The sequence below is a fragment of the Saccopteryx leptura genome, chromosome 2, assembly GCF_036850995.1.
Source record: "Saccopteryx leptura isolate mSacLep1 chromosome 2, mSacLep1_pri_phased_curated, whole genome shotgun sequence".
NCBI classification, from domain to species: Eukaryota; Metazoa; Chordata; class Mammalia; order Chiroptera; family Emballonuridae; genus Saccopteryx; species Saccopteryx leptura.
The window spans coordinates 107,250,304-107,273,546 of NC_089504.1; the positions used below are offsets into that span (position 1 = coordinate 107,250,304).

A 23,243-nucleotide genomic window follows, 5' to 3' on the forward strand; every position below is an offset into this window, starting at 1 on the left:
CAAAACCTCCCTTTCTTTTCCTAAAACTCAGGAAGCGAACTAATGAATCTGTAATGAGGAATTTCAGTGGTTGCACCCAGGTTGGTACCAGCCAGACTCAGACTTTCAAACCCATTCCCTAGGATGGACATTAATTTTCTAAGAATTTTTCCAGAGCTCCCTTCTGGTTACCCATATGGTCACACCCACAGCCAGACCATGGACCAGAACTGTGTGACTTTCCCTCTGAGGAATAAAAAACAAGTGAATCACTTTCTCCTGTTCTCATTCCTGTCGCAGGCACACACTGACTGCCTACCAACCATGTGTCACCTGGGCAAAATAGGCATTAGTAGAAAGATTGATGTTAGGTGAGAATGTGAATCAGGGCTCGCTTACTTTTTGCAAAATGCTGACCTGACATTTATACCTTATGAAGGTGGTGTGTCCTGGCATTACTTGGATAAGGTGAGTTCAGTCTCCTCAGGTCTCTGTCAGCGGCAGCCCACCCAGTCCTGACCCAGAAATCTTAGAAGACTTGCATCTGAAGATAAGATTTACCCTAGGGCGCCGTAAGGGTAAAAATTGAAGGCCCTGGCCGGGTAGTTAAGTTCGTTGTAGTGTCATCGGCTGCACCCGAGTTGCGGGTATGTGGGTGGAACAAAACCCGATATTTCTCTCTCTCTCAAACCAATTAAAAAAAAAAAGTTAGAAAAATAGAGCCGATCACTGCCCAGCTCCTATCAAAAAACATCAATGCCGCTCTCGTATGTACTTCGGTAGGGAGCTTTTGTTGCTAAATTCACTATATGCAAAGAGGTGTAAAGACAAAAGCTTAAGAGGAAATCTCCAAATACGACTGAGATAGCCAATACACATTGTCGAAATGTTTTTAATTTTCTCCTGTAAGCTGAAGATAATAGTAAACTCTTGATAATTCACCGTCAACGTAAGCCCCTCCCTTTTAGGTGACCCTTTCACCAGGAGACCACAAACGTTTCTTGCAAGGAGGTCAGGTTTGTTTCAGTTCCTTCTGTTCTCTACCTGCCATCCCAATGCATCTGGCAAAGGGGCAGCCAGGAGGCACAGTGACGCGGATGTTTTCCCGTCTTGGCTAGGCAGGCCCTGAATCATCCTCACTTGATTGCACTTTTCCGTCAGCCAGCTGCATTCGAGACTTTCCCTCGAAGACTCTGTCTTGTACTTAAAAGGAAGAGTGGTGGGAGAAGGGAGAGGCGGAGAAGAGGAGCGGGCTAAGGGCGTGGAGGGCCGGTCCCGCCCCGGGACTGAGGCGCCGAGGCCCGACGCCGCGCGGCCGCGAGCCCAGGAATGCGCCGTCCGACCGGCGGGCTGGCCGCGGCGCCGCGCACCTGAGCGCCGGGGGCGGGGCAGCGACGGGCGCGACCCCCCCTCCCAACACCGCCGCGCCCCTCCGCGCCGTCTCGGCCCTTTCCGCCCCGCTTCGGCGTCGCTCGGCTCCCCTCCCGCCCCGCGCTCCCTCCCTCTTTTCCCGCTTTCCTCCCTCCGGGCCGGGTAGACTTGAGCTCCGGCCGGGGAGCTGGCAGCGGCTCCTTTGGCGCGGCCGCTCGGGTTTACCTGTGCGCCCGGCCCAGCGCCGCGCCGCGCCGCGCTCCCCAGGCTTCTCCCAGGTAAGGGGCCGTCCGCACCCCGGTCCCTCCCCGCATCGACCGGACCGTTGGGGTCTGCGCGTCTCCCTCCTCCGCGAGCGGCTGGGGCCCCGCGGCGAGCCCGGGAATGGGAGTGTCGGTGGCGGGGACCAGGGACCGGCAGTGGCCGGAGCGAGGGCAGGAGATGCGGCGGGCCGACAGGTGGCGGGGTCCGGCCGATCCCCCGACCGCCGCAGGCGCGACCCCGGTGTGGATGGGCGGGGGCCGGGGGTGGGGACAGTCCCTCTCTCCTCCCCTCGAGGGGCGGCGATCGTCCGGCCGCTGTGTAGGTGCGCCGGAGAAACTTTGCAGGTTGGGGACTCGGCAGCTACTCGCCGGCCGGGACGGTGGTCGCACTCCGGGTGCGGGGCTCCGCGGGGCGCGGCCGCGGGGCAGACCTCCGGGCCGGGCGAGGACCTCACGCTTCCCTTCCCCGCCCCCTTTTGTGTTTCCCCGCAGACCGCGGGCGGCTGGGCAGCCGCCGTGCGCCCGTCTCCTCGGGGCCGGAGAAGGAGGAGCCGGTGGACGGCCTGAGGTGAGAGCCCGACCGGCCCGCTGGGAATATGGCGACCGGTGGCTACCGGACCGGCGGCGGCGGCGGCGGCGGCAGCACCACCGACTTCCTGGAGGAGTGGAAGGCGAAGCGCGAGAAGCTGCGCGCCAAGCAGAACCCCCCGGGCTCGGCCGCCCCGAGCGCGGGCGGGAGCGACGCGGCCGGAAAGCCCCCGCCCGGGGCTCTGGGCACCTCGGCGACCGCCGCGGCCAACGAGCTCAACAACAACCTCCCGGGCGTCGCGGCCGCACCTGCCGCCCCCGGGGGCGTGAACTGCGCGGCGGGCCCCGCGGCGCTGACCCGGGCGGCCCCCGGCCCGCGGCGGTCGGAGGAAGAGCCCCCCGCCGGTGCCGCCGCCTGCGCCTCGGGGCCACCGCCGGCCCGGGGCGACGAGGAGGAGCCGGACGGCGCTCCGGAGAAGGGCAAGAGCTCGGGCCCCAGTGCCAGGAAGGGCAAGGGACAGATCGAGAAGAGGAAGCTGCGGGAGAAGCGGCGCTCCACCGGCGTGGTCAACATCCCCGCGGCAGAGGTGAGCTGGGCGGGCGGCGGCGGGACCTGGGGGTGGGGCTGCTGCCTCCGGTGTCTGCCTCCTTCCCGTGTCTGTCTGCCTCCCGGCCGCTCTCGAGCCCAGAGTTTGCCCACTGTAGCCTCGTACTCCTTATCCTTTCAGGCAGGCAGAGCGTGATGGAGTTTTACTCCTAACAAATGCTTTCTGGGAAGTTCCCCAAACCCAAAGCCGGGCACGTGCTTTTCAGGCTTCCTGGCTAAGGTTTCAGACCCAGGATACATATTTGCAGTGGTGGAAAGGCAGCTCCTGGCTCCAGAACTTGCTCACTGACTTGTTTTTCTATGCTTGATCAGTTAGAAAAATTGATTAATGGTGATGACGACATACTCTATTTAGTTTCCCACGTGTCCATCTCAAGTTATCAGATTGTTTATCTCCTCTTCTCTCTTAACAGTGTTTAATAGCACCTGTAAAGGAAACGTGGTTAGAGCACTGTCCAGGGCAGCTTTATCTTTCAGTGAACCCAAGATAAATATATCCAAATGAATGTGTGTCCTATTTCATATATGAACCAACTTTTGGAAATAACGCTCCCCAACACACACACACACACACACACACACACACACACGCACGCTTTTTTCTGAGTCATATTTAGGACAATAGGAACGCTGTGGCAGCTCACAATTTTTGCCAAGACAACTTTTCCTCATATATAAGTATTTGGTTTTGTGTATTCTGGAAAAACATTTGTGATAGGGTTTTTTGTTTGTTTGTTTTAGTAGTCTCAAAACATTTCTGCAGCCAGTAGTACCTTCTTGTTAGAGTGATCCGTGAAACATATTTGCTTAGTGTATAACTGCAACCACTTTACCCACAATAGAACAAAACAATCCTGAACAAGCTTTGGTTACTTTAATAGTAGCTCACCGGTTTTGGGAAGTGATTCAACAACCTTGTTTCACCCAAAGTAGTTGCATCTTTTTTTCATTGGCTCTTTATGTTTGCCCTTTTTTTTTCTGCCTCCTGGTCTTTAGTTTATTCAACTTTGACACCAAGAAAATGATAAGAATTTGCTAATGTTAATTGTGGGTCAAGTAAAAGCATTGGCAATAAGTTAGTGTGTATGTCAAACATTCCCAAAATTTTAAGTATTAACATGATTTCCGTACCTGGGAAATCAGTTTGTCTTTGAAGGATGTATTTTTATGAGTGTTTCAGAGAGATTTTTATCAGCCAGCAAAACTGTCTGCTGTGGTTTGCTACTTGCACAAAAGATCTGTTATTCATTAAACTGCTTTAGAAGGGATTCTTAAGAGTGGTAATCGAATTTCTAGGTGTTTTTTTTGTTGTTGTTGTTTAGTTAAAAAATATGAAGATTAAGGGAAAACAAGGTTTTGTAAAAACTACATTTCTCAACTTAATTTTTAAATGTTGCTGGCGGTCCAAATAAAAAAATTTGCCATTTTTCAGTCTTTTCCTCATTATTCATCTGACAGGGCTCTTATTTTGGGAGGTATTTTGGCAGATGTTAAGCTTCATTATTTGGCTGCTTGTGCTGAAGTTGTTATTTCTAAAATACCTTTTTGTTTTTATTTTTTAGTAAGGGTAATGCTTACTGGGGGAAATAAGTAGGGTGTATCTTGTGAGAGCCTAAGAAACATCCTTTGTTAATCCTTCTGCTCTGGGTAAGGAACATAGTGCTGAGAATGTAGATGACTCCCCACTACAATTGAGTTTAATACTCTGGAATGTTTTTCATTTGGGTGTTGGCAACTCCTAAATTTAATCTTCCTCAAAAACAAACAACCCAGGGTACCATTTTTGTCTGTGGAATTTGAACCCTTTTTATTGAATAGGGAATTGAGAACTGCTTTCTTTTTGTGGTTACAATGGCTCTGTTTCATGCTGTAGGACCCAACAAAACATGGTAATGTTTTACCATAGTATCTAATTAGCAGTCATGCTTCTTGCGTGCCTCCTCCCAATGTTTTGTTTTTTAAAAAACAATTTACATCTTAGATTATTTTATTTCATTTATTTATTATTTATTTATTTTGGGTGACAGAGACAGAGAGAGGGACAGATTGGGATAGACAGACAGGAAGGGAGAGAGATGAGAAACATCAATTCTTCGTTGCGGCACCTTATCTGTTCATTGATTGCTTTCTCATATGTGCCTTGATCCCGGTGCGGGGGGCTGGGGCCGCTACAGCAGACTGAGTGACCCCTTGCTCAAGCCAGCGACCTTGGGCTCAAGCTGGTGAACCTTGATCAGACCAGATGAGCCCGTGCCCAAGCTGGTGACCTCGGGATTTCGAACTTGGGTCCTGGTCCTCCACGTCCCAATTTGATACTTTCTTCACTGTGCCACCGCCTGTTCAGGCTTGGATTATTTTAGTAGTGGTAAAATATATGACTCAGAACTTTGAAGGTGAACCATTTTCATATCTTTTGGTTGTTGCTTTTATAGGATTGCGTGTCATTCATTGCTATTAGTAGTTCGACATTGAGAATGGCAGTTGCTGTGGGGCTTCTTGTGTAATACTACTGGTAATACTATTTAGCATTCCTGTTTTAAAAAGTCATGTAATATTTTACAGACTTTTCAGGTAGAAAATATTATGAAAGCAGAAAATCACCAACCTGTCAATATTCAAAAGTTGACTTGTGTTATATTTCATGTTGAATAAGGCTTATTTTCAGACCCTATTCCCAACCAGATTTATATTAGATTAGCATGTAATTTGTATGCAAAGAGCCTGTTTTAGTGGTTAATAAACAGTAAGTTCCTTGAAGAATTATTCATATGTATGATACATGCATTGTGACTTTTCATTAACTTATTATACTAATTACCAAGTATTATAAAATTGTTATAACGGTACCTGACAGCAGCTAAGATATCAAAAGTAGCTAGAAGGTAGTTTTAGGAAGGAAGCAGGTCAAAAATAAAAGTGGTGGAAGAGGGTAAAATACTTTGTGGATACAGAATGCAAATATACAGATGCTTATTAGTGAGATAAACTTTAATTCTCATTTACAAAGTTAGTCTTTTTTTAAAGCTTTTTTTCTAAATGTTTATTTTTTACATTTTTTGGGGGAGAAATAGCTCAAATTGGATATTGGATAAAACATACTTTCTGCCAGTAATTACTGTGTGCTTATTAGTTGAGTTAAATATTTACTGTGTGTTTGAATTGAAGGTACTACGGTAAGTGCTGTGAAGAAAACAAGAAGAATAGGAGCGGCCTGACCTGTGGTGGCGCAGTGGATAAAGCGTCGACCTGGAAATGCTGAGGTCGCCGGTTCAAAACCCTGGGCTTGCCTGGTCAAGGCACATATGGGAGTTGATGCTTCCAGCTCCTCCCCCCTTCTCTCTCTCTGTCTCTCTCTCCTCTCTCTCCCTCTCTCTCCTCTCTAAAAATGAATTAAAAAAAAAATTAAAAAAAAAAAAAAGAAGAATAGGAGCAAGACTGGAATCTAGGAAGAAGGCTAAGACATAATTATTGATACATGAAAAACCTTAAGTTAACAGTCTAAAAGCCATCCTAACAGTTTGTAATTAATTGTTTACTAGGAATATTGTTGTATTTAAAGGGGGGAGATGATTGGGCTGAGAGAGATTGTTGAAGATTAGGGTCTTGAGCTAAGGCTTATCTTTCTATACCTATATATTCACACATACATGTATACATACCTATTTGTATAGTATTTTTTTCTTTTTTTCTTTTTCCCTTTTTCCGAAGTTAGAAGCAAGGAAGCAGTCAGACTCCCGCATGAGCCCTGACCGGGATCCACCTGGCATGCCCACCAGGGGGCGATGCTCTGCCCTTCTGGGGCATTGTTCCATTGTGGCCGGTTCCATTAAGGCTGGAGCCATTCTAGCACCTGAGGCGGAGGCCATGGAGCCGTCCTCAGCTCCCGGGCCAACCAACTTTGCTCCAGTGGAGCCTTGACTGCAGGAGGGGAAGAGAGAGATAGAAAGGGGGAAGGGTGGAGAAGCAGATGGACACTTCTCCTGTGTGCCCTGGCCAGGAATCCAACCCCGGACTTCCACACATGGGGCTGACGCTTTACTGCTGAGCCAATCAGCCAAGGCTGTATAGTATTTTATTATTATTATTATTATTTTTACAGAGACAGAGAGAGAGAGTCAGAGTGAGGGATAGACAGGGACGGAGAGATGAGAAGCATCAATCATTAGTTTTTCGTTGCGCATTGCGACACCTTAGTTGCTCATTGATTGCTTTCTCATATGTGCCTTGACCGTGGGCCTTCAGCAGACTGAATAACCCCTTGCTGGAGCCAGTGACCTTGGGTCCAAGCTGGCGAGCTTTTTTTTTTTTTTCTCAAGCCAGATAAGTCCGCGCTCAAACTGGCGACCTCGGGGTCTCGAACCTGGGTCCTTCCGCATCCCAGTCTGACGCTCTATCCACTGCGCCACCGCCTGGTCAGGCGGCTGTATAGTATTTTAAATGTCAGAGTATAGTGGTTTTAACTGTGGTGGCACATTAATATCATGTGAGGATCTTTTTTTTTTTTTTTTTCATTTTTCTGAAGCTGGAAACGGGGAGGCAGTCAGACAGACTCCCGCATGCGCCCCAACGGGATCCACCCGGCATGCCCACCAGGGGGCGATGTTCTGCCCCTCTGGGGCGTCGCTCTGTTGCATCCAGAGCCATTCTAGCGCCTGAGGCAGAGGCCACAGAGCCATCCCCAGTGCCCGGGCCATCTTTGCTCCAATGGAGCCTCGGCTGCGGGAGGGGAAGAGGGAGACAAGAGGAAGGAGAGGGGGAAGCGTGGAGAAGCAGATGGGCACTTCTCCTGTGTGCCCTGGCCGGGAATCGAACCCGGGACTCCTGCACGCCAGGCCGACGCTCTACAGCTGAGCCAACTGGCCAGGGCTCATGTGAGGATCTTAAAAAAATACTTCCCCATGCTGAAGTATTTTTATACTTGTTGTCTTCCTCCCTGACCCCCTTATGATTTAGTGGGTTTGGGATGGCTCCCAGGCAATAATATTTTGACAAGCTCCTCATGTGATTCTAATGTGAGTCAGGGTTAAGAATTATTGAGCTGCAGTCTGGGGTACAGAAGTGAATAGGACACAGGCCTTGCCACAGTGCTCTCAGGTAATATAGGCAATTATGCTAAGTAGAGTGTTGAAATACAGCCTATCCTCTGCCCACCAACAGGATACCTAACTCAAGGAGGAGGGGATAGTTGAGGAGGCTTGTAGATACTCTAGTTATATACTCCTGTTTTCAGAGTGCTTGTAAAGTCACTGCTATTTAGTAGGTTTGCATGAATGGTTTAACAGAAATGGTTAATAAACAGATGGAAAATAACCTCTTTCAATAGGTAGAACTCAAATGACACTGTGGTTTTAATTTAAATAGAAAAGTTAATTCACTGATTATTAAACTCACTGATTTTATAGTGGTTGGCTCAAGTACTTGACGTGTTGTCTTAATTAGTTGCTTACAGCAAACCCATGTGGTAGTTATGTTTACTCTTTTTTTACATATATATAATGCTTGGGTATTTTTTAAAACAATTGTTATTTATTGATTTTAGAGAGGAAGAGAGAGAGAGACAGAGAGATAGGAACATTGATCTATTACTATGTTTGCCCTGACCAGGTATTGAACTGGCAGCTTCTGTGCTTTGGGACAACGCTCTAAGCCAGTGGTTCTCAAAGTGTGTGCCAGGGTGCACTGGTGTGCCCTAGAAGATTTCCAGGTGCACCCTGTGGTATTCCAGAGAAATATGTGCCTGTTAGGGACCAAAAAACAAACAGGGTTTTTTGGAGTTTAGATTTTTGAGGGACAGAGATGTGGGGAATTGGCTGTAAGCTGACAGTCTGCCCAACCCCCTACCTCACTTGACTGATTAGGTGGCAAAAGGCTGTTAAGCTGTGGTGCTGGATTGTTTACACTACCCCCCATGTTCCAGGGAAAGACTAGAGGCAAGTTTCTTCTGTCCTTTGTTTGGTGTAAAGTTATGATGATATGTATGGTGGGGGTTTTGGATTGCTGATTAAACATAAGGAATTGCCTCTTAAAGCCTTTTGGATTTCTATAAAAGAAGAATATGTGGCAATATCTAAAAAAGCTTTGAACATTTTACTAAATTTTCAACATCCTATTTATGTGAGTTAGGATTTTCTACCCTCAACACAATTAAGAGTAAAAAGAGAGGAATTTTTCAATGTATTGATGAGGAAATGAGAGTTTGCCTTTCAAATACATATATGCCCAAACATTGAAGAAATCACTAGGACACATCAGGCTCATGTTTCTCATAAACACAAGAATAAAAAAACTTAACACATTCATACTGGAACCTGCCGAATTTACTAAATCTTACTAAGAATGCGTCTATATATATAAAAAGATAACTTTTTTGTCATTTTTTTATTTTTTAATCCCTCTTTTTTACAAATTCTAAAAAGCATAATTCAAAAAATGTAACAAAAATGTTTTTTAATGTCAGAATAAATTTAATTTTGTCATATTTATTTTGTTTACCATAAAAGCACGCTTGGACTTTATATTTTTTTCTTTACTATTTGACTTAATTATTATAACATATTTCTCAGAAATTTGTATATAGTGCGCCTACAATTATTTGTAGGATTTTAAATGTGCCCCGACTTCAAAAAGTTTGAGAACGGCCCTGGCCGGTTGGCTCAGTGGTAGAGCACTGGCCTGGTGTGCGGGAGTCCTGGGTTCGATTCCCGGCCAGGGCACACAGGAGAGGCACCCATCTGCTTCTCCACCCTTCCCCCTCTCCTTCCTCTCTGTCTCTCTCTTCCCCTCCTGCAGCCGAGGCTCCATTGGAACAAAGTTGGCCTGGGCGCTGAGGATGGCTCTATGGCCTCTGCCTCAGGTGCTAGAATGGCTCTGGTTGCAGCAGAGCAATGCCCCAGATGGGCAGAGCATCACCCCCTGGTGGGCGTGCCGGGTGGATCCCGGTCGGGCGCATGTAGGAGTCTGTCTGACTGCCTCCTGGTTTCCAACTTCAGAAAAATACACACACAAAAAAAGTTTGAGAACCGTTCCTCTAAGGAACTGAGCTGTCCTGCTTTTTTTTTTAATCCCCATTTCCAGAGGAGAAAATGGAGGCTTAGAGAGTTTAAAATGACTCAAGATCACACAGACAGTGAATCCGTGATAGAACAATATTTTAAATGTTTTTTTTTGTGTGTGTGTGTGTGTCTAGGGAAGGGGAGTTTTAAAGGAGTAACATACTTGCCTTATTTAGCTTATTTCACTAGATCAGGGGTTCTCAACCTGTGGGTCGCGACCCCGGCGGGGGTCGCGACCCACAGGTTGAGAACCGCTAGCTGTCCTAGATGTTTAAAATAACTTTTTACTACAGGGTATCTTCAATAATTTACATCTAAATGGGGAAAATAGTGGAAGTATGAAACTGAATGGAATTTAAAGTCATGTTGGTAGGTTTAGAGATTGCTTCTGACTCTCTAATCTAGATTTTGCTTAACAAAATTTTGAATACTAGGCCATCAGCAAAAAGGTAAATCTACTTTTGGCTGTTAGTCAGGAAATGTGAGTCTTTGATTTTAATTTAGTGATGTCTTGTTTTTCTGTCAAGATGGGGTTTTAAGACCTACTCCATAGTTTGAAGGAACACGTGATACATAGAAAGCATTTTTAAGTGAACAAAATTTAAGTCATAATTATTCAGCATACTTGTTGAACATGATATAGGACAAGTTCCACTTAGTAAACCTTGTAAATCCAGGTAGATTAAGAAATGCCTTTTGGTATGCCCATTATATTCCAGACTGTCTACCTTTCTGTGTGATGACTCAGGGAAGGAACAAACAAGTAGTGACTAAGAGTTGGAAAAATTGGATGTGTGGATAGGGTGATAAGCCTAAGCTCAGCTCTGAAGCTGCTTAATAAGGTATTAAGTCAATTTCCTAAATGTTTGAGTTCATTGATAAAGTAAATAAAAACTTTAATATTATCATGATTTGTGATGAGTTGTCTAAGGTGAGATGCTTTTTTCCATAAAAATAATGATTATATAATTAAAGTAGATGACATATATGGCATGCTTAGTAGGTGGCAGGCCACTATTCTAAGCACTTCACATATGTTGGTGCAGTATCCCTATGGGAAAATGGGTCAGGGAGGGTCAGTTACTTACTTGTCTGAGGTTATGTATGCCTATGGTAGGTAGCAGAGTAGAGATAGTTGGCCTTCACAGCCTGGTGCTTAATACCTATCTTACTATATTTTAGTGTATTACATAATATATACCCAATTCAAGAAATACAGTAATACAGGTAAAATATAGGATACTAATACATTGCTGTAGAATATGAAAATAGCCTGTTGTAAAAGGCAGATGAAGTGAGACTCCATTAGAAAGATTTGAGCAAATAAACATAAAAACATTGGCATTAAAATTCTTATTTAAAATTATTAGTAAGCTAGTGGCCTTATTTGTGCTTTTTAAAATTATTTCTACATTGTTTTTACCATCTGTGAAATAGGCTGGAAAGTAATTACGTTACCTAATAGTAATGCTGATGCCCTGGCCGGATAGCTTGGATGGTTGGAGTTTGGTTCCGAAATGCAGATTGCTGGTTCGATCCTCAGTGAGGGCACATAGAGGAGCAGGTTGGTGTCCCTGTCTCTCTCCTTCTTTCTCCCTTCCTGTCTCTAAAATTAATAAAATAAAAAAATACTTAAAAAAATAGTAATGCTGATGGAATGTCTTAGAAGTTTAAAAGTATAAAATTTTGGGGAAATTAACTAGTTTGAAATTTCCTAAGTTCTTATTTTCCTTTTTAAAAGTGAGATATTTAATTAACATACCATTTTAAATATTTTATTTTAAATATTTTACTTATTGGTTTATTAGAGAGAGAGAGAGAGAGAGAGAGAGAGAGAGAGAGAGAGAGAAGGGGGGTGGGGAAGGAGCAGGAAGCAGTCGTCACTCCTTGTATGTGCCCTGACCAGGCAAGCCTGGGGTTTTGGACTGGGGATCTCAGCCCTCCAGGTCGACGCTTCATTCACTGTGCCACCGCAGGCCAGGCTTTTAAAGTGTTTGATGGTTTTTAGTATAGTCACAGATTTGTTCTCTAAGTGCTTTTGTACTTTCATCTTAATTTTTTATTACGTTCCTAGAACCTAAGGTACTTAAGTTATTGCTCCCCACTCAGTAAAGAGCAACAGTTTTCAAACTATGAAAAGCTATTAAAATAATTTAATTAGATTTTCACAGAGAAAATCAGCATTTCACAGGGAAAATGAAATTAATGGTAGAATCTACTTAGTTTTAAGTTATTCATAACTTGGTCACCTACCATCATTTGTTTGTACTGTAGTTTAGTGTAAGGTATTTAATTTAACTGAGTGTAATATTTTATTTAAAATTTTATATATCTTTCATGGAGATTTGCAAAGCTCTGTTGTCTAAACCAGTGATTTTCAACCTTTTTCATCTCATGGCACATATATTAATTAATAAAATTCTGTGGCATGACAAAAATATATTTTTTGCTGATATGACCAAAAAAAATAGATATAATTTGATCTGAGTTACAAAAAATAATACTAATAGTAATTTCCTCCTTTTTATTTTTATTTTTTATTCCAAAGTGACTTTTTTTTTTAAATTAAAAATTTTGTATTTTTCTGAAGCTGGAAACGGGGAGAGACAGTCAGACAGACTCCCGCATGCGCCAGACCGGGATCCACCCGGGTGGGCGATGCTCTGCCCACCAGGGGGCGATGCTCTGCCCCTCCAGGGCGTTGCTCTGCCCCGACCAGAGCCACTCCAGCGCCTGGGGCAGAGGCCAAGGAGCCATCCCCAGCGCCCGGGCCATCTTTGCTCCAATGGAGCCTTGGCTGCGGGAGGGGAAGAGAGAGACAGAGAGGAAGGAGGGGGTGGGGGTGGAGAAGCAAATGGGCGCTTCTCCTATGTGTCCTGGCCGGGAATTGAACCCCGGTCCCCCGCACGCCAGGCCAACGCTCTACCGCTGAGCCAACCGGCCAGGGCCTATTCCAAAGTGACTTTTTAAGAAATCAGGTACCTGTACTTGTACTACTGGTACCAAGATTTAACCAATCAGACACAATCTTATTCTGTGATGTGATCAATACGGTGAAACTCTATTTATATATATATATATATATATATATATATATTACACACGATTCAAGACAGGGCTGTCACATGGGAAGGCTGTTGTTGTGTTGGCTGTTACCATTTTTTTATTTGATAATCAAAGAGAAAAGAGGTCAGTACCCCTGACCAAATAGTCAGGTATTGCATGTTTAAAAAATTCTTATGGCACACTGGTTGAAAATTGCTGATCTAAACGTTTGGGAACTGTAATTCAGTGTACAAATGGCGTTTCAGACCACTTACAGCGTTAGTGTGTTACTTAGCTCATTGTCCTAAAAGCTGTGTCTGGGTGGGAAGGAACCCACCTGTACCAGTATTTAAATATTGGCTGTTTACTTAAAATGCTGATTTCTGAGATTCGTCTCAGTCTAGTGATGGGTAGTGTTTACCTGAGACTGCATTTTAACATGTTCTCAAGTAATTCTTGTACACACTAAGTTTTGGGAAGAACTGACTTAAATGCTCTATACTCGTTTACTGATATCTCAAATGAAATTGATACTGATTCTCTAACAGGATTGTCATATGAATCAAATAAAATAATATTTGTAAAATGTTCTAAATGACCAAATGATAAAGTATAGTTACTGTATAGGTTACATTGATAGCTGGTTCTTGATTAATGGAAATTTCTTATTGGGATATTAAGCATTCTCATATTTTTCCTTCTAATTAAACCTTTATAGATATATATTTTTTAATTTATAAAGTAAATTTAATGGGGTGACATTGATCAATAAGAGGACAGTACATATGTTTTAGTAAACATTTCTATGGCATGTGAACTGTTGATCGCATTGTGTGCCCATCCACAAAGTCAGATCATTTTCCATCACCATATACTTGTTCCTCTTTACTACCCTCAACCACTTCACTTTTATCTATGCCCATGTGTCTCAGTTTTATATAGATATTTTATAATATTTTAAAATATAGATATTTAAACAGACAACTTGATCTACTTGGAAATTCCAACTCCCTTATAAGCATTTATATAATGTCATATATTTCGTGTAAAATGTTATGTTTACCTTGTTTCTTGTCTAGAATTTGTTAGAAGCTTTGACTACTGAAAAAAGCCTCTAACACTTAATGTGTAATTTGAACTTTATTTTCACTTTTATATATCTTTAAGAGAAAGTATATAATTATATTTATAAAGTTATTTGTTGGGTAAACAAATGTTTTTTAAATTTGCTCACTATTGGGGCAGTGCCTTGTATATATAGTAACTAGTCTGTGGAAATGTGTGGGTGCTTGCCCTCAGGGTGGCAGATTGCAAATTGTGGATTGCCTTCCTGCTTGGGAGGGGCGGTTATTTGCTGGAGAAAGGGTTTTGTACCCCAGCTGGTTTTGCTGGGAGAGCAGAGAGAGAAGGAAAGAGAGCTTAGGGGCTTCGGAACCCTGCAGAGGACCTGTGAGTCCGTCTGAGTCTGGCTAAGTCTAGTGTGCTGAGGAGCTTGGGAGCCCTAAGAGAAAGGGAAGTGGTCTTCCCTGCCTGTTTGTCCGCCATTAGGAGACTAATAAACGGAATGGCTCACCATTTTCTGGTTCCACAGTTCCTTTACTGTCTGCCTGAATCCAATGTGCACCTGCACGGCCATGGTGGTGGCCCTTGGCCCTACAGCATTTACTAATTAGAAGTTCAAAATCTTAAGACAAGTTTTGTTCATCTTATCAGAATATGTATTTTTAAGTGCAAGAGTTTTTCTGTTTTTTTTTTTTTTTTTTTTAAGATTTTACTTATTGACTTTACATAGAGAAGAGAGAGATGGTGGGGGGACGGGAAGTATCAACTTATAGTTGCTTTACTTTAGTTGTTCATTGATTGCTTGTCCTACGTGCCTTGACCAGGCAAGCCCAGGGTTTTGAACTAGCGGCCTCAGGGTTCCAAGTCAGTGTTCTATCTACTGCGCGCTACCACAGGTCATGCTTAAGTGCAAGAGTTTTTTTCCTTTTGTTTACTGTCACATATTAGATCTACAACTGTCCTTGACAAGCCAATTGATTTTTTTTTTTTAGAGAAAGAGAGACAGTGAGAGGGACAGATAGGGACAGGTAGACAGGAAGGGAGAGAGATGAGAAGCACCAGCTCTTTGTTGCAGCACCTTAATTGTACATGGATTGCTTCCTCATATGTGCCTTGACCAGGGGCTATAGCAGACCGAGTGACCCCTCACTCAAACCAGTGATCTTGGGCTCACGCCAGTGACCTTGGGCTTTAAGCCAGTGACCTTTGGGCTCAAGCCAGCAATGCAGCCTCATGTCTATGATCCCTCACTCAAGCTGGTGAGCCTGCACTCAAGCCAGATGAGCCCATGCTCAAACCCGTGACCTCGGAGTTTTGAACCTGGGTTTTCTGCGTCCCAGGAAGATGCTCTATCCACTGTGCCACTGCCTGGTCAGGATTGACTAGCCAATTGATTCTTAACATGTTTGGTTTCTGCTGAGGCAACTTTCAGTTTGAATCCTAGACATTTGTGTTTATAGTCATACCTGCTGGTATAGAGTCAAACCTCAGCCCAATTCTCCTTAGGTTACTTAATTCACTAAGCACCATGAAATGTAATGAAACTGTAAGAATATGTAATTTCTAAAAGCAGTAAGAGTATTTTCTTCCAAGGTAGAGATAGCTCCAATAAGATCAAAACTTAGCCTGTGATTTGGCTGATATTTATTTTGTGATAGTCTTTAGAAATTTTCTTTAACAAATTTTTATTGGTCACGATGTATGCTTTTTAAAAATATTTTCAAAAAAATTTTAATTATTGTCATACAGTTTTGTATTAGTTTCCGATGTACAACGTAGTGATTAGACATTTATATAACTTATGAAGTGATCACCCCAATAAGTCTAGAACCTATCCTACACCATACATACTTACTACGGTGTTATTGACGATGTTCCCTATGCTGCTCTTTATATCCGTGTGACTATTTTTATAACTGGCAATTTGTATACCTTAAATCTTCTTACTTTTTACCCCTCTCTCTATCTGGCAGCCATAAAAATGTTCTTAGTACCTGTGAGCTTGTTTCTATTTTGTTTGCTTGTTTTTTTTGTTTTTGTTTTGGATTCCACATACATGTGAAATCATATGGTATTTATTTTTCTCTGATTTATTTCACTTAGCATACTTCCTTCTAGGTCCATCACTGTTGTTACCAATGGCAAAATTTCATACTTTTTTATCACTAATATTTTTTTGTATATATGCAGCATTTCTTTATTCATTTGTTTATCAATAGATACTTAGATTGCTTCCCTATCTTGGCTATTGTAAATAATGCTTAAGTGAACCTAGGGGTGCATATACCGGTATTCTTTTGAATTTCTGTTTTGGGTTTCTTTGGACATACACTCAGAAGTGGAATCACTGGGCCATAGGCAGTTCCATTTTTAGTTTTCTGAGGACTCTCCATACTGTTTTTCACAGTTACTGCATGAGTCTGCAGTCCCACCAGCAGTGTATCTTGAAGGATTCTTCAAGAAAATTATTTGGGTCATTCATAATATCTCACAGGTATTAGGTCCTTCAGATAATTGTGAAAAACTCCCAGAGGTTATTTTTGGTCCTTTTATTACCTCTCCCCACCCTTTTTTTTAACATGAGAGAGAGATGGAGCAGGACAGACAGGAAGGAGAGAAATGAGAGGCATCAGTTCTTCGTTGTGGCACCTTAGTCGTTCATTGATTGCTTTCTCATATGTGCCTTGACTAGGGGGCTCCAGCTGAGCCAGTGTCCCTGCGCTCAAGCCACTGACCCCATGCTCAAGCTGGTGACCCTGTGCTCAAGCCATTGACCCCATGCTCAAGCTGGCAACCCTGCACTCAAGCCAGAGGCCTTGGGGTTTCGAACCTGGGTCCTCAGTGTCCCAGGTCGATGCTCTTTCCACTGCACCACCGCCTGGTCAGGCTGTCCTTTATACCTTTGATTTTGGTAGAAAATTGGTCATCAGAGTTTCAGTAAATAAAAGTATGGGTAAGCTATAACTCAACATAAAGTTTCTAAAACTCACTGTGGCATGCAGAATCACACAATAAAAACCATAGGGTACCCTGGCCAGTTAGCTAAGTGGATTAAGAGCATCATCCCAAAACAAAAAGATTGCAAGTCTGATCTCCAGTCAGATCACACAAGGGAAGCAACCAAAAAATGCACGACTGAGTGAAACAACAAATGCTTCCCTTCCCTTCCTCCTCCCCTTTCTCTTCCTTCCTCCCCTTTCTCTTCCTTCCTCCCCTTTCTCTTCCTTCCTCTCCTCTCTCTCTCTTCCTCCCCTCTCTCTCCCTTCCTCCTCCCCTCTCTCTCTCCCTTCCTCTCTTTATCTCTCTAATAATTAATAAAAACTAAGCCCTGGCTGGATAGCTTGGTTGGTTGGAGTGTCATCTTGGAGTACAGGGGTTGCTGGTTTGATTCCCCGGTCAGGGCACATACAGGAGCAGCTCTATGTGTCTGTCTCTCAAAAACAAACAAAGCAAGCAAACAAACACAAAAAACCATCGGACCTATGGAAAAATAGGGCTTAGGTGCATAACACTGAAAAAACTTTGACATGTAAAAAGGATAGATGCCTAACAAAGACCAATACAATTTTACACATTAAATTGTGAAGAAATATGTAAATACTGTAATAAATATGACGACCTCAAAAAAGACATAAAATTTGCTTGTAGAAGTGTGTGTCAAAAGAGTTTCAACTTGTGATGTGGTTGAGAAAGGGTTATCTGAAATTGGATGGAAAGTGTAGCACCGGATATGGATGGGTGTGGCTCACAACACATGCAGTGAACTGTGCTACCTGGCAGATACTTGAGGCATGTGCATTTTGTATCTTTCTGTGTGGCTGGATTGCATTTTCTGTGCTTACTTACTATTTCTTGCACTTGTGCATGAGCAAATAAGAAATATGTCATAGGCTCAGCATGCTTCCTAATATATTAGTTGCCTTGAAACAAACCCAGTTTTCTAAACAAGTGTTAAAGTATTACAAATATATACCCAAATATATACATCTCATATGCACATCTATATTCATTTATCTGAAATACATGAAACAGTGGCTTGGGAGAGGTCAGTTCAGGTAATGAAATGGTAAAAGGGCTAGGGAGCAGACAGTGATTAGAGATGACAATACTGTTTATTTAAGAGTGTATTAATCCTGATGGCTTGGGCAGTGTCAGTTGGAAAGGGAAGGAATAGATGGATTTGAGAGGTATTTCATTGGTAGTAGAAGGTTATGTAACTGCATGTTTTAAGCTGGAAAGATCTTTAGAAATCATTTAGTTCATTATAAAAAAGTATTAACTTGGTTTTCCCAGACTACGTCTATCTCAAAATTTAAGTTGTATCTCTTCAACCTTCTTACCTTTAGCTAAGTGTAGTACACCCCCCGCGACCCCCAACCCTAGCCAACTTGCCTGAGTCCTACCAGGAATCTTTGTTATTTTATTCCTTCTTTTAAAAATATTTGTCCTTTCCTTTTTGGTTCATCTTGCATAAAGAAATGTTCCCTTAATTCTGCCTCACTTTCAACTTACTCTTTTCCTTAATTGCTCAATTTAGAGGCACTGTTTTCACCTGCTAACTCCCATGTCACTGCTCAGTTCCTGCTACTTTATTGAAATTGATTTCTCCAGGGCTGCTTTTGACTTAAATGCCAAATGTGACAGCATCTTTTGTATTTTCATCCTAGTTGACTTTCCTGTGCCATTTGCTCTTCTCTCTCTTGGACACGATAACAGTTTTGTTAGTTTTTTTTTATTGTGATTGGTTTATTCAGAAACATTTGAGTGCTCCAATCTTAGTGCTAAATGATAATACAAAAATGAATTACAAACTCGCCAGTCTTTAAGGAACTTCCAGTCTACATTCAGAGAAGAAGATAATGTCTTTCTAGTTCAGGCTACTATAACAGAATCCCATAGACTGGGTGTTCATCAACAGCAGCAGTTTATTTCTCAGTGTTCTGGAGAATGGAAAGTTGAAGATGAAAGCAGCAGCAGAATTGCTGTCCAGTGAGGGTTTGCTTCCTAGTTCATTGTGTGTCCTTCTGTGGTGGAAGGTGTGAAGATCTCTGGGCTCTTGTTTATCAGGGCAGTATCCCATTCATGAGGACACCACCCTTGTGACCTAACCTTCTCCCAAAGACCCAACCTTCTCTAATACTGTCACACAGGAATGTGTGGGAGGCACAAATATTCAGGCCATAATGGGTAACAAATAATTAGAATTTAGTGTAATAAGTACTATGGTAGAGAAAAGAACAACATGCTGAACTAACTCAGAAAAGGAAGCTACCAGTAACATAAGGGAGTCAAGGAAGGTTTATATAAGAGAAAGTACTAAGCCCTGCATCTTGACCAATAAGTATTTCCCTAGTGGAGAGGGGGCACAGTAACATCCTAGATAGAACAGAAAGCATGTATGAGGGCACAGAGCCAGGAGATAATAGATTCTATTGCATGCCAGCTGTAGGCTTTCCATGCCTTATTTCTATTCTCATTAACTCACAAGGTAGATTTTTTTATTCTTCATTTTACAGCATGAGGAAGTTGAGCCTCAAAGAAGTTGTAACTTGCCCAAAAGCCATACTGGCAGAACTTCGATTTGACTACAGATTTGTGTGGCTGCCAGTTGGTGCCCCCACATTGGTTATCATCGTTGGAAAGAGGGAGGGATATTGTAACAGGAAACTTTGATGTGCAGAGACTTTATAGTGGGAATGAATGGAGAACAGCTAAAGAGGAATGATACAAACCAGCTGTGATGGATCTAAATGTTATGCCAAAGAATTCAGACTTTGTTCTACTGTTCTTTGTTAGTGTTGTTGGCTGGGCATTTCCTTCTGTCCATACCTGTTTATACAGTAACTTTGACAGCTTCTGGAATAGAAACAGTTTTGCCTGCCTAACTTGAAATCATTAAGAGGATTTTCTTATTCAGAATCAGGTATCTCTTCAAGAATAGTAAATAATACAAAATCCTGTAAAAATAAAATACATAGAATAAATAAATCTGAATTTCCACCTGAGTTAAAATGGATCGAGAGAATTAGCCTTTAAACAAAGTTGTATCAAGTGATTCTTTTTATTACAAAAGTAATTCTGTATTGAAGATCAGTTTGGAAATGACTTTTTTGGCGGAGCAGGAGCGTGTAGAGATGGTGATACTAACTTGCGAGATTCTGTTCTGGGAGTAACCATGGAGAAATCTGTAGCTCAATGTTATCCTTGGGTTTAGATTTTGCCCTGTACTTGATATAAAAGCAGGTGTTTATTCCATTTCCATATTCTCTCAGTTCATCTTGGAATACAGGTGCTGAAAGATTGGCATTGCCTTTGAACCTTTTTCCACATACTTGTTTAACTTCCCCACAGGTTCCACCCCTCCCTTCTTTCTGCTCTCTATTATCTTAGAGGAAGTCAAGTGCTTCTCCAAAGCATGTTTTAGAAATGGTGTTTGTTTATGTTTGATCATATAAAGGTAATGCTTCTTACTGTAGAAAATTTAAAACAAATACCAAAAATAGGATTGTGCAAAAAAAAAAAAAAAGGATTGTACAAAGATCAGCTATAGATTTTATCAATTGAAATACATGCTTCCATTTTTTAATCTTTTTATTTATTTATTTAAAGTGGGAAGAGGGTAAATAGAGAGACAGATTCCTGCATACACCCCGAGCCCCGACCGGGATCCATCTGGCAACCCTCGTCTGGGGCTGATGCTTGAATCAACCAAGCTATCTTCAGCACCTGAAGCCAGTGCTCAGACCAACTGAGCTGCCAGAGGGAAAGAGAGAGAGATGGGGGAGAGGCAGGGGAAGAAAGCATTTGATCACCTCTCATGTGTGCCCTGACAGGGGATCGAACCTGGGATGTCTGCATACTGGGCTGATGTTCCAGCCACTGAACCAACCTGCCCAGGCCAATTTTTATGCATGGGGATTATATTCTCTGCATTTTTAAAATCTCCCTTTTAACTTGATGTTATGATAAATATTATTTCCTTTTAAACCTTTTTTGAAAGTAGAGCTGTTAATTGCGGCATATTTTTGTTTCATTAACATAATTCTCATTATTCAGTGATATAACTATTACTTGTAGTTTCAATATGCAACTCTTTTTGTTTTTTCTAAGTGGGAGGCGGGAGGCAGATAGACTACCGCTAGCACCCCGACTGGGATCCACCCAGCAAGCCTTCTATAGGGCATGCTCTGCCAATCTGGGGCTTGCTCAGCAACTGAGCTGTTTTAGCTCCTGAGGTGAGGCCATGGAGCTACCCTTTGTGCTCAAGGCCAACATGCTCAAACCATTGGAGCCATGGCTGTGGGAGAGGAATAGAGAGAGTGAGAGAGAAGTGGGAGGGGTGGAGAAGCAGGTGGCTACTTCTCCTGTGTGCTCTGATTGGGAATCAAACTTGGGACTTCCACATCCCAGGCCAATACTATACCCTTGAGCCATCCGGCCAGGGCCTCGGTATAGAATTCTTAAGGATATTTCTTGACACATAGATATACAATAAGTATATACATCCATAAATTTAATTGTCTTACAAATATTATAACCTTTTTGTTGTTAATATCTTATGAACATCTTTATATATCAGTAAATATAGTTGTGTTGTAATTCTTAATGACTACAGAATATTCATAATTTGGATATTCCAGTAATATTACAATACATTTACTAGCTTCTTATTAGTACATGTTGGATGTTAGACACTGAACTGGGCCTTTTAGGCATTGGAGTTGCTATATCTGTTCTGGTACCAGCACTGTCAGGATTTGGACAAACTCATATTTTTGTCTTTGAGCAATTTATAACCTAATTTGGGGAAGTAAGACAATTTTAAAAATTTAATAAATGTATAATAATGTGTTAAATGTTATGCCATTCTGTGAGTACAGTGAGAGATCCTTGGACTACTGAATAGTCCAGGAAATTTTGTGGAGAGATTGTGAGGTTTGAGCTGATCATGAAAGACTGATAAATGGACAGATGAATAAGAGACTCATATTGCAGACTGAGAGAGCAGAGTGGTAAGTGACACAAACGTGAGAGCAACCTGATTGGGATAGAGGGTTTATATTAGGAAATAATCATAATAGGTAGACTTGGGGAGCATAATTGTGAAGGACCTTAAAAACTAGGTTGAGATTGTAGGCTTGATGTGACAGCCTTTAGGAGGACTTGAGCAAATATTTGTGAAATCATAATTTTAGCGAGATCAGCATTTTGGCAGTGGTGTGCAGAATAGGATAGAGGAAGGAGAGAACAGGCAGAGATGAGTTGGGAGGTTGTCACACACTAGTTAGGGAGACATAAAGTCATTAGAACACCATGGTAGAAGATAGTTCATTAGCATGTTTTTGATTTTCTGTCTTGTTTAATTGACTTTGTGTCCTCACTTGCAGTGCTTTGGGGATCTTATTTGAATGACATAATTTCAAAGACCAGAAATCACTTATACTATAAGCTGGCTTTTAGAATATTTTATTATTTTGATTATGGGTGAAAAAGGGTTCTCTTTCAGGATAAGCAAGCCATATTCATAAATAGATAACATCTGCATGCTTACTTGGCCTGGCACTCTCCTAATATCTTTACGGGTATTAACACATTACATTTTAGAAAAACTCTTAAGGAGGCCAGTGCTCTTCCTACTTCCTTCACAGATGAGAAGAGTGAGGCACAGAGAGGATAAGCCATATTGAATATCTGATCTGAGCAATTAGCTATCAATTTTGCTCTTGCCTCTTGATATTTTCCCCTTATGCTTCTAACTTCACATTGGGAAACTAGTACCACATTGTCTTGATTACTGTAGCTTTAAAGTCCTGAAGTTGGATAGTATCTTCCAGCATTGTTTTCCTTCAATATTATGTGGGCTCTTCTGGGTCTCTTGCCTCTCCATGTAGATTTTAGAATCAATTTGTCAATATCTACCAAATAACTTGCTGGGATTTTGGTTGGGCTTTCATTGAATCCTAAAGTTGGGAATTACTGACATCTTGACAGTGAGTCTTCCTAGCCATGAACAGGAAATGTTTATTTATTTAGTTCTTTTGTGTTATCTTCAAAGTTTTATATATTCCCTCACATAAATGTTTTACATATTTTGTTAGATTTAAAACCAAGTGTTTCATTTTTGGAGGGTGGTAATGTAAATATATTTTGTTTTTAATTTTAAATTCCACTTGTTTATTCTTGTATTATAGATAGGAAAATGATTGATTTTTAAAAATTAATCATGTAGCCTGACCAGGTGGTGGCACAGTGGATAGAGCGTCGGACTGGGATGCGTAAGGACCCAGGTTCGAGACCCCAAGGTTGCCAGCTTGAGCGCGGGCTCATCTGGCTTGA

The 23,243-nt window shown here is 42.3% G+C and overlaps 1 protein-coding gene across 2 annotated transcripts in view; it reads left to right on the forward strand.

Moving 5' to 3' along the window:
* The first annotated feature begins 1,488 nt into the window (after positions 1-1,488).
* The window catches only part of PAWR (pro-apoptotic WT1 regulator), a 119,641-nt gene continuing 97,886 nt past the window's right edge, over positions 1,489-23,243 (forward strand). The window contains exons 1-2 of one of the 2 annotated variants that reach the window (XM_066368499.1): positions 1,489-1,628; positions 2,106-2,728. In XM_066368499.1, the coding sequence (XP_066224596.1) occupies positions 2,210-2,728 (519 nt within the window). In that variant the 5' untranslated portion in view covers positions 1,489-1,628; positions 2,106-2,209. Of the gene's footprint in view, positions 1,629-2,069; positions 2,729-23,243 lie in introns of those variants that run through there. The other variant, XM_066368500.1, reaches the window with a different exon arrangement.